The 12,182-nt window shown below is 42.8% G+C and overlaps 2 protein-coding genes across 2 annotated transcripts in view; one reads left to right on the forward strand and one right to left on the reverse strand.

Annotated features, from left to right (window-relative positions):
* The window catches only part of PRKAR2A (protein kinase cAMP-dependent type II regulatory subunit alpha), a 158,082-nt gene that overhangs the window by 108,762 nt on the left and 37,138 nt on the right, over positions 1-12,182 (forward strand). The window contains exon 5 of the mRNA XM_074957318.1: positions 4,589-4,695. Coding sequence (XP_074813419.1) covers positions 4,589-4,695 — 107 coding nt within the window. The remainder of the gene's footprint in view (positions 1-4,588; positions 4,696-12,182) is intronic.
* On the reverse strand, positions 8,742-10,867 carry LOC141991751 (uncharacterized). The gene is made up of 2 exons (XM_074960085.1): positions 9,851-10,867; positions 8,742-9,262 (listed from the first exon to the last, which is right to left on the reverse strand). The coding sequence occupies exons 1-2, from the start codon at positions 10,419-10,421 to the stop codon at positions 8,742-8,744; spliced, it is 1,092 nt and encodes a 363-aa protein (XP_074816186.1). The 5' UTR covers positions 10,422-10,867.

Below are 12,182 nucleotides of genomic sequence, written 5' to 3' on the forward strand. Positions count from 1 at the left end.
TCTGAGGGCATCTTACAAAAGGAGTCAAGCTTCTTTCCAATAGCAAGATGAATGGTGTATAGCATTTGCCATCTTTTTCTCAAGTTTTTTTCCCTAATCCCCTTGAGTAACTGAAAACTATGAACAGCATGGGAAGAACAATTACAGAATATACACCAGGCTACAACGTGTGTGCAGCATCTGCTTGTATCCAGTTCTGTATGTGGTCTCAACATAATGAATGGTCTAATATAAGTAAGCCATTCTTGCAAAACAGTCAGGCAAAAATCTGCTCTTCTGCCCTTTGTTGTGATGACTGAGGGAGTGTAAAACTATTTTTTACACTATTTATTTAGGAAGTTTTAACAACTGTACAAATTCTTGCCATGTAAATATCAAACAAAACTATCATTACAACAGTTACCTTTTGTTTAAAGAGACGTTTTACAGAAGATAGTATTCTGTTTAACAGGGTGTTACTCACTCTGTAATATGGTGTCATTACAACACCTATAATATGTTGTTTCTACTGATTTTATTAAGCTGAGTGAAATCTCAGTGTATGCGTTTAACAGATCAGGCATGTCTATCAAATGTTAATATTATTGAACAGGTATTGGGTTGGGGGTGATGGATATACTTTGTCTGAGTATTGAATAAAATGTAAACAAATATCTAAGTAGCTATCTGTCCTCTGTCTATTTTGCTGGCTATGTAACTGGTGTGTTAATTTTTCTGTAACCACAACCTCCCATATTTTTTGAACCATTCTTCTTCTGTGATTGGACTATTTTTCCTTCTTCTAGTGAGAGGCTACTAATAGCAAAGCAGCTACTAGCAGATAAGGGATTAAGTCTTCATTTCCTCTTGGAAGCCGTAGGAGGATTACCAAGGGATCATTTGGTAATAAATTTCCAACAATTTGTGATATTGGGTTACAGATGGCATCCCAGTACTCTCTAATGACTGGACATGTCCACAATATAAGTATAAAATCTCCTCTTTCACCGCAACTTTTCCAACATTTATCCCCATTGAGTCTCTCTCTTATTTTTTAACCTGACTGGTGTGAGGTGCCATTGAAAAAGTATCTTGAAGAAATTTTCTTGTATTGTGCTACAAAATTAGATCACTGGTCTTCTTTTCCAGATCAGACCCCCTTGGGGTAATTTGTCTATCAGCATCCATGTCCCAGCATGTTATACATAGAGACTTTTTTTGTTAGGAAGGCTGTCCACAAAGATTGATCTAAATTTAGTTATATTTTTTGTTTGTGTCCTAATTGAGTAGACACCATCACTTTATTAAAGTTTGTTTTCTGTATAAAACGGGTTTTCTGGAAAATCAATAAACCTAATGCCTGACTTGAAACTACTGGTACCAGGGTAGAGTGGACCCAGTTAAAGATAGTTTTGCTCTTTAAATAAATTAGAAAAGTTTCTTTATTGAATAACTGGCCAACCATGTGTATTCCATCACTCTCCCAATCTTTGAAGCTCTGTAGTTCACAATTTGGGTTAAGATCTGGCTTATTAGCAGTGGGTGCCATTGGCAACAGAAAATTGATCTTTTCTCTAGTTCTAGCCCAGACTCAAAGAGTAGCCTTTGATAAAGGATGTGTGTAAATTTGTGGAGGGCATGATTTTTTTTTATTAATCTGTTGTAACCTCGTGATATTTTCAGTGCCACAATCTTCTTGTTCCATAAAGGGCCAGTGTTTGTCTGGGTAAGAGCACCCTCACTTCACTACTGCTTTGAGCTGGCTGGCACCATAGAATATTTGGAACAGCTAATCTATCCTGTTTAATGGGTCTGTGCAAAGTAGCTGCACTCACTCTTGGTCTCTTCTTATTCCACATAATTCTAACATCCTTTGTATTCCTCCTAGGGTTTTATCTGGGGTAGAATCATAGGGTTAGAAAGGAACTCAAGGATCATGTAGTTTAATCCCCTGTCATTGTCTGTTCCATTGTCCAATTGGTTTTACACTTTTTTCCTAAAACTACACAGAATTGCATAAGGATTTTGAAACAATAAAGAAGTGCTTGGCAGAGTGTTCATTTTGACTATGGGTATTCTTCTCAACCAAGACATTGCGTACTTTCCTCAGCCTTTCAGATCTTTGTTCATTTGCTGAAGCAGTAGTTTTACATTTAAATCATAGAGCTTTTTTAGGTTGTTTGAGATTTGAATTCCCAGGTATCTTATATAATTTGTTGCCCATTTGTACCCAAATGTTTCTGGAGGACTGACTTTTCAGAGTCTAGAAAATTTATACCTAGCACTTCAGATGTTGCATAATTTTCTTTAAATCCAGACACCTTCCCAAATTCCTGGGTTTCTTTAGCAACTCATTTTAGGTAAATATTTGATTTAGATCAAAATATTACATAATTTGCATGTAATGATATTTTCTGATATACTCTTGCAAGTTTTATTCCTGTGATGGATTCATTGTTCCTTATCCTCTGTGCAAAAAGCTCCAGGGGCAGTGCAAAAAGTAAAGATGACACTGGACATCTCTGCCTGGTCCCTCTTTGTAGTTCTGATAGGGGAGATTTCACCCATTAATTTGCACAGTTGCTTTTGGGTTGGTGTAAAGAACAGTTATCCATTTAAGGAACTGGGGGCCAAAGTCCATACGGGATAGGACTTGAAACGGAAAGCTTCACTCTGTTCTGTCAAAGGCTTTCTCTGTATCTAGTGATTAAAAAAAATTATCTTTTCTTTTTTGATCTAGCAGTATGGATGATTCCAATTACTCTCAAATATTGTCTTACATTTGTCTATCCTTAATGAATCCACTTTCATCGGGATTTACATAAAAGCTGGGAGCGTAGACTGCAGTCAGCTAGCTAGTATTTTTACTATGTCTCTGTTGTGATTCAACAGTGATGCAGCTCCTAATAGGCCCATATAAAGTAAGGTCTTTTGTGTCCTGAGGGAGAACAACCACAATAGCGTCTTTCATAGGTTGTAGAAGTTTTTCCTTTAACAGAACAGTGTTGAAGATACCTCTCAAGGGACCCACTTAGACATCTGTTTTACTAACCTGTCAAAAAATTATTCTTTGGGTAAATATAACTTTGCGTGACTGGAGTACGCATAATTGGCCAAATTAATCTCTTGTTTAACTCCAGTGATTTCAGTTGAGTTGAACCAAAGTAAATGTAGGCTCAGTACATCAATTGTTCTGTTTAAATGTATCTTCTAAAAAGGCATAAATTAGCTGCCAGAACACTCATAATCAAAGACTAAGAAGCCAGTGTCCTTTGGATCACTTCTTGCAAGAATCAGAGTAAATTTTGGAGTAAAACCAATCCAGGTTACTAGCAAAAGTCCTTAATATGCTGCAGATCTGAACACTCTTGCCTGTGGAAAACTAACTTGCATTCTGTCCCCACATCTAAAGCCGTGGGGGAACAAAATATAAGTTCTGTCATGGGAGAGCATCCTGCAAAAATGTGATAGTTGCATTAATGCAGCTGTATTACACAATATCTTGTGAGTGAGTTTTTGTAGAAGCTTAAAATGCTGTAATGTGTTGGACATGTGCATCAGCTGTGCTACTAATTCCTATTAAAAAGGAGTTGTTGAGCATGCACAGTATTTTAACCTCCTGTGGCTGTTTACATTTTAGATTTCAGGATCCAACTGTACTTGTTTACATTATCAACAAGCTTGAAGATCTTTTTTAACCCTCTGCTGCCTACCCCCCAAAATAAGGCACCTTTGAGCTTTAGGGGTTAAAAAAAGCATTTATAGCCACAATGCTTACATTTTTCTGGCTTCTGTTATTTAGACACACATACTTTAAATATATGGTTAAAAAAAACAGCTTTCAGGCTGCAACTGCCTTCTCAGTTTAAATACCAGGAGGGTTTAAGATGAGAAAATAAGAGCTTTCTGATGAAAAGTCAGACAGCACTTCTAATATAGTGGTGCTTACAGATACTGCTGTAATGAGTCATATTGTAAAACTAGTGTAGTAAATTTTAAAATGCATTGAGCAGCATAAATACTGGATATGGGGTGTTCATGAGTTGCATTTTGCAAATTTGTTGTGGTTTAAATGTTAGTGTATCTGATAATGGACTGAAATTACAGTGAAAGTCAATTGTCAGTGGTTTTAAGGATAACATATATAGGAAAGAAGTTCAGCATTGATGTAAGGCCCTCAAATGGCACAGTGATAGAGACTGTGATGGTTAAATGTGGTGCTGTATGTAGACATAGATTTAGTGAACCATATCCTCAGCGGATGTAAATCCGCATGTCTCTATCAAAGGAGCTATCAGTTTACACTTGCTGAGAATCTAATCCAGCGTGTGCACTTTGGCATTGAACCCATAGCACTGGATTAAGCTGTTAAGGCTTAAACTACAAATCAACATTTTTGTCAGAAAATGCAATGCAAGCAAACCCTTGAGATACTAAATATTAAAATAAAATTGAAAACTGTTTAATGTCAAAATATTAAAATAACCCAAATATTCCTATTCAGGATATGAAAATCCATGTGCCTTACTACTCACTGTCCAGAACAAAAGTTGAATGAACCAGTCTTTTTCCAATGAAGAATCTTATTGCGGGTTTTCTAACCTTCCAGGAGCAGCTGTCTCAGGTTCTCGACGCCATGTTTGAGAGGAAAGTGAAACCTCAGGAACACGTCATTGACCAAGGAGATGATGGAGACAACTTTTATGTTGTTGAGAGGTAGGAAAATGAGCCATTGACTTGTATGAGTTCTGTGGAGATAAAAATCTAGAACTCATAATTTCTGTTCCATTTCAATCATTCTGGAAATAGTAGGGAATTCCTATAGACTTAGCACCTCATGCGGCTTTTGTTTTTCTTAGTTTTTTCATTCACTGGTGTTAGGGATTTTTATAAACATCTTTCCTCTATTATTTGGCCTAATCGTCCGTACAAGGTAGCTATTTTAAGGTACCCGGTTGTCAGTCAGTCTGTCTGTTCTCTTGCAGATCAATGGGTTCTATATATCTGTGTAATTAAGAGATTCTCCCTTTCATATGTGTAAAATATATACCCCCTTTTATAATAAAGGCATTCAGAGAAACTCTTGTGTATCAGTGTTTCCTCTTATAAGCATCTCCTAGTGATAGTTCTATTGATGAACACCTACTTAATTCTTCTGCAGATATGAAGAATATATGTTTGTGGCTCCTATAAAACTGTGATGTTAATAAGAATAATCTTGAGGAATGTAAGAATAAGTGGTTGTTGGAATAGGATCTTGATTCCGCCACAGATGTTGATTCATATAATTATCAGATGCTCCTCTTTCAAATAATGGCACCATTAAATAGACACTAAAGATTTCAAAGCAGTTCCTTAAGACAGTGCATTTCCTTTGGATTGTCATTTATGGTATATTTAGGGAGTTTACAAAGCACTTTTATGTTAGGTTCTGGTAACCTAGTTAATTTAGCCAAATTCCTATTTTGATTAGCTCATGTTTTACAAATAGGCTGTCAGCTACAAAACATTTTATACTGAAAGCCAGCTAGCTGGCTGCAGAAGATTTAAGGCGGTAAAGTTTGCCACATGTGATTTTCCAGAGGATATGATGGTAGTTGGTACTTTACTGCTGTCACAACTGTGGGCAAAACTGTACAGGTCAAAAAGACAATATATTGAGAATAAGTGAATAAAGCCTGTATTGTATGACAGTTGAGACCCAACTTGGAAATGCAGGCTCAGCAGTGTCTGCTGTACTGTTTGTTCCACAAATCATCATCTTTGAAAGTCTAACATTATCCATATTCTTTTTTTGTATCTATTTTCCATGTCCAAAAGCATATTTCCCTAAAGATACCACATTGATTGGATTTCTACTCTTGGGTCACGCACTTCTAGTTTGAGTTAGGTGGAAATTCCTTTGTTTTCTAATGACAGGTTTCAGAGTAGCAGCCGTGTTAGTCTGTATTCGCAAAAAGAAAAGGAGTACTTGTGGCACCTTAGAGACTAACAGATTTATTTGAGCATAAGCTTTCGTGAGCTACAGCTCACTTCATTGCGAAAGCTTATGCTCAAATAAATGTTAGTCTCTGAGGTGCCACAAGTATGCCTTTTCTTTTTGTTTTCTAAGGGTATGTCTACACTACAGAATAAGGTTGAATTTATAGAAGTCGGTTTTTTAGAAATCGGTTTTATATATTCGAGTGTGTGTGTCCCCACAGAAGTGCATTAAGTGCATTAACTCGGTGGAGTGCTTCCACAGTACCGAGGCTAGAGTCAACTTCCAGAGCGTTGCACTGTGGATAGCTATCCCACAGTTCCCGCAGTCTCCGCTGCCCATTGGAATTCTGGGTTGAGATCCCAATGCCTGATGGGGCTGAAACATTGTCGCGGGTGGTTCTGGGTACATATCGTCAGTCCCCCCTTCCCTCCCTCCCTCCCTCCCTCCGTGAAAGCAAGGGCAGAAAATCGTTTCGCGCCTTTTTTCCTGAGTTACCTGTGCGGACGCCATACCACCGCAAGCATGGAGCCCGCTCAGGTAACCGTCACCGTATGTCTCCTGGGTGCTGGCAGACGCGGTACGGCATTGCTACACAGTAGCAGCAACCCATTGCCTTGTGGCAGCAGACGGTACAATACGACTGGTAGCCGTCCTCGTCATGTCCGAGGTACTCCTGGTCGCCTGTGTGAGGTCGATCAGGAGCGCCTGGGCAGACATGGGCGCAGGGACTAAATTTTTAGTGACTTGACCAGGTCATTCTCTTAAGTCCGGCAGTCAGTCCTATTGAACCGTCTTATGGTGAGCAGGCAGGCAATATGTCCTTCTGCACCGTCTGCTGCCAGCCAAAGATGTAAAAGATAGATGGAGTGGATCAAAACAAGAAATAGACCAGATTTGTTTTGTACTCATTTGCCTTCTCCCCTGTCTAGGGGACTCATTCCTTTAGGTCACACTGCAGTCACTCACAGAGAAGGTGCAGCGAGGTAAATCTAGCCATGTATCAATCAGAGGCCAGGCTAACCTCCTTGTTTCAATAAGAACAATAACTTAGGTGCACCATTTCTTATTGGAACCCTCCGTGAAGTCCTGCCTGAACTACTCCTTGATGTAAAGCCACCCCCTTTGTGGATTTTAGCCCCCTGAAGCCAACCCTGTAAGCCGTGTCGTCAGTCGCCCCTCCCTCCGTCAGAGCAACGGCAGACAATCATTCCGCGCCTTTTTTCTGTGCGGACGCCATACCAAGGCAAGCATGGAGTCCGCTCAGCTCACTTTGGCAATTAGGAGCACATTAAACACCACACGCATTATCCAGCAGTATATGCAGCACCAGAACCTGGCAAAGCGCTACCGGGCGAGGAGGCGACGTCAGCGCGGTCACGTGAGTGATCAGGACATGGACACAGATTTCTCTGAAAGCATGGGCCCTGCCAATGCATGCATCATGGTGCTAATGGGGCAGGTTCATGCTGTGGAACGCCGATTCTGGGCTCGGGAAACAAGCACAGACTGGTGGGACCGCATAGTGTTGCAGGTCTGGGATGATTCCCAGTGGCTGCGAAACTTTCGCATGCGTAAGGGCACTTTCATGGAACTTTGTGACTTGCTTTCCCCTGCCCTGAAGCGCATGAATACCAAGATGAGAGCAGCCCTCACAGTTGAGAAGCGAGTGGCGATAGCCCTGTGGAAGCTTGCAACGCCAGACAGCTACCGGTCAGTTGGGAATCAATTTGGAGTGGGCAAATCTACTGTGGGGGCTGCTGTGATGCAAGTAGCCCACGCAATCAAAGATCTGCTGATATCAAGGGTAGTGACCCTGGGAAATGTGCAGGTCATAGTGGATGGCTTTGCTGCAATGGGATTCCCTAACTGTGGTGGGGCCATAGACGGAACCCATATCCCTATCTTGGCACCGGAGCACCAAGCCGGCGAGTACATAAACCGCAAGGGGTACTTTTCAATAGTGCTGCAAGCTCTGGTGGATCACAAGGGACGTTTCACCAACATCAACGTGGGATGGCCGGGAAAGGTACATGACGCTCGCATCTTCAGGAACTCTGGTCTGTTTCAAAAGCTTCAAGAAGGGACTTTATTTCCAGACCAGAAAATAACTGTTGGTGATGTTGAAATGCCTATATGTATCCTTGGGGACCCAGCCTACCCCTTAATGCCATGGCTCATGAAGCCGTACACAGGCAGCCTGGACAGTAGTCAGGAGCTGTTCAACTACAGGCTGAGCAAGTGCAGAATGGTGGTAGAATGTGCATTTGGACGTTTAAAGGCGCAGTTTACTGACTCGCTTAGACCTCAGCGAAACCAATATTCCCACTGTTATTACTGCTTGCTGTGCGCTCCACAATATCTGTGAGAGTAAGGGGGAGACGTTTATGGAGGGGTGGGAGGTTGAGGCAAATCGCCTGGCTGCTGGTTACGCGCAGCCAGACACCAGGGCGGTTAGAAGAGCACAGGAGGGTGCGGTACACATCAGAGAGGCTTTGAAAACCAGTTTCATGACTGGCCAGGCTACGGTGTGAAAGTTCTGTTTGTTTCTCCTTGATGAAACCCCCCGCCCCTTGGTTCACTCTACTTCCCTGTAAGCTAACCACCCTCCCCTCCTCCCTTTGATCACCGCTTGCAGAGGCAATAAAGTCATTGTTGCTTCACATTCATGCATTCTTTATTCATTCATCACACAAATAGGGGGATGACTACCAAGGTAGCCCAGGAGGGGTGGTGGAGGAGGGAAGGAAAATGCCACACAGCACTTTAAAAGTTTACAACTTTAAAATTTATTGAATGACAGCCTTCTTTTTTTTGGGCAATCCTCTGTGGTGGAGTGGCTGGTTGGCCGGTGGCCACCCCACCACGTTCTTGGGCGTCTGGGTGAGGAGGCTATGGAACTTGGGGAGGAGGGCGGTTGGTTACACAGGGGCTGTAGTGGCAGTCTGTGCTCCAGCTGCCTTTGCTGCAGCTCAACCATACACTGGAGCATACTGGTTTGGTCCTCCAGCAGCCTCAGCATTGAATCCTGCCTCCTCTCATCACGCTGCCGCCACATTCGAGCTTCAGCCCTCTCTTCAGCCCGCCACTTACTCTCTTCAGCCCGCCACCTCTCCTCCTGGTCATTTTGTGCTTTCCTGCAGTCTGACATTATTTGCCTCCACGCATTCGTCTGTGCTCTGTCAGTGTGGGAGGACAGCATGAGCTCGGAGAACATTTCATCTCGAGTGCGTTTTTTTTTCTTTCTAATCTTCACTAGCCTCTGGGAAGGAGAAGATCCTGTGATCATTGAAACACATGCAGCTGGTGGAGAAAAGAAAAGGGACAGCGGTATTTAAAAAGACACATTTTATAAAACACTGGCTACACTCTTTCAGGGTAAACCTTGCTGTTAACATTACATACATAGCACATGTGCTTTCGTTACAAGGTCGCATTTTGCCTCCCCCCACCGCGTGGCTACCCCCTCAACCCTCCCCCCTCCCTGTGGCTAACAGCGGGGAACATTTCTGTTCAGCTGCAGGCAAACAGCCCAGCAGGAATGGGCTCCTCTGAGTGTCCCCTGAAGAAAAGCACCCTATTTCAACCATGTGACCATGGATTATATCTCACTCTCCTGAGGATAACACAGAGAGATAAAGAACGGATGTTGCTTGAACGCCAGCAAACATACACTGCAATGCTTTGTTGTACAATGATTCCCGAGTACGTGTTACTGGCCTGGAGTGGTAAAGTGTCCTACCATGAAGGACGCAATAAGTCTGCCCTCCCCAGAAACCTTTTGCAAAGGCTTTGGGAGTATATCCAGGAGAGCCGCGAATGCCAGGGCAAAGTAATCCTTTCACATGCTTGCTTTTAAACCATGTATAGTATTTTAAAAGGTACACTCACCGGAGGTCCCTTCTCCGCCTGCTGGGTCCAGGAGGCAGCCTTGGGTGGGTTCAGGGGGTACTGGCTCCAGGTCCAGGGTGAGAAACAGTTCCTGGCTGTCGGGAAAACCGGTTTCTCCGCTTGCTTGCTGTGAGCTATCTACAACCTCGTCATCATCATCATCTTCTTCGTCCCCAAAACCTGCTTCCGTATTGCCTCCATCTCCTTTGAAGGAGTCAAACAACACGGCTGGGGTAGTGGTGGCTGAACCCCCTAAAATGGCATGCAGCTCATCATAGAAGCGGCATGTTTGGGGCTCTGACCCGGAGCGGCCGTTCGCCTCTCTGGTTTTCTGGTAGGCTTGCCTCAGCTCCTTCAGTTTCACGCGGCACTGCTTCGGGTCCCTGTTATGGCCTCTGTCCTTCATGCCCTGGGAGGTTTTGGCATTTCGAAAACTGGAACGGAGTTCTGATAGCACTGATTCCTCTCCCCATACAGCGATCAGATCCCGTACCTCCCGTTCGGTCCATGCTGGAGCTCTTTTGCGATTCTGAGACTCCGTCATGGTCACCTCTGCTGATGAGCTCTGCATGGTCACCTTCAGCTTGCCACGCTGGCCAAACAGGAAATGAGATTCAAAAGTTCGCGGTTCTTTTCCTGTCTACCTGGCCAGTGCATCTGAGTTGAGAGTGCTGTCCAGAGCGGTCAAAATGGAGCACTCTGGGATAGCTCCCGGAGGCCAATACAGTCGAATTGTGTCCACAGTACCCCAAATTCGACCCGGCAAGGCCGATTTAAGCGCTAATCCACTTGTCAGGGGTGGAGTAAGGAAATCGATTTTAAGAGCCCTTTAAGCCGAAATAAAGGGCTTCATCGTGTGGACGGGTGCAGGTTTACATCGATTAATGCTGCTAAATTCGACCTAAAGTCCTAGTGTAGACCAGGGCTAAGGATTTTAGCTCTTTAAGCCATCAGTAGGTGTGTCTTGTACACAGAGCAATTGCTGCTGCCCTAATGCTCTTGAGAACCTTTCCTTACAAGTTCCTTTCTGATCATGGTCAACAGCGGAGCTCCCTATTTGAACTGTAACTGTTTTGGCAGTTTTCAGGTCTGCACCTTCTTGGAGATGTTAGGCACAGGTCTTTCTCAAAGCCTTCTGGCTCTGGTGTAGAGCAGTAAATTTCGCCATCAGTGCCTTTGAGGCTAGGGTTTTTGGGTCCACTTTGCGTCAGAGGCACTAAGATGACTCTTTGAGGTTCCCTGGATGCAGGGCGAATTAGGAATATGGGATATTGTACCGGAAGAGACCTTCTGGGTCATCAAGTCTAGCCCCCTGCTATTGCAGGCAACCCTGGCATATTTTCCCATTCACAGGTTTGGTCAAGCTCCATCTTAAAACTAGTTTGAGTATTTGCCCCTACTACTCCTATTGGAAGGCTGCTCCAGATCCTCATTCCTCTGATGGTTAGAACCCTTCTTCTAATTTCCAGCTTAAATTTATTCATGGCCAGTTTTTACCCATTTATTCTTGTGCTAGCATTGTACTTTAGCTTAAATAGCTCTTCTCCCCGATGTATGTATAGAGAGCAATCGGATCCTTTCCTCTCTCAGCTTTCATTTTGTTAGGCCAAACAAGCCACACTTTTGTACTTTCCTGTTGGAAGATAGGCTCTCCATTCCCTTGATCATCCAAATAACCCTTCTCTGCACCTGTTCCAGTTTGAGTTCATAATTTCTTAAATGTAGATTACTAGAATTATACACAATATGTCAGATTAGGTTTTAGCAGTGCTTGTATAATGGCATTAGTACTTCCCTTTCTCTACTAGAAATACTTCACCCAATGTATCATAGGATCACATTTGCCTTTTTCACAGCGACATTGCATTGGTAGCTCCTAATCCTCAAGTGATCAGTTAATTAATTCAGGTTTTTCTCCTCCTCTGTCATTTCCAACTGATGAGCCTCCCTCCCCTCAGCTTATAGCAGAAATTTTTCTTTAGTCCATAAATGCATGACCTTGCACTACATACTATTAAATTTCATCCAATTTCTGTTACACCAGTCCTCAGGGTCATCCAGTTCTTCCTGCATAATAATCCTATCCTCCTTGTATTGACCGTGTCTCCCAACTTTGTATCATCAGCAGATTTCATTATATCACTTCTACGTTTTGCATCAAGGTCATCAATTAAAATATTAAATAAGATTGGTCCCAAGACCAATCCTTGATGAACTCTATTAACAATCTCCCTCGAACCTCAAAATTTTTCTTTCAGCACAGCCCATTGTCATATCCCTTTTAGCCAGTTCCTTACTTGCCTTGCAATACTTGTATAAGCCCCATCTACTT

This window comes from Natator depressus, chromosome 7, assembly GCF_965152275.1.
Source record: "Natator depressus isolate rNatDep1 chromosome 7, rNatDep2.hap1, whole genome shotgun sequence".
In the NCBI taxonomy this organism is placed as follows: domain Eukaryota; kingdom Metazoa; phylum Chordata; order Testudines; family Cheloniidae; genus Natator; species Natator depressus.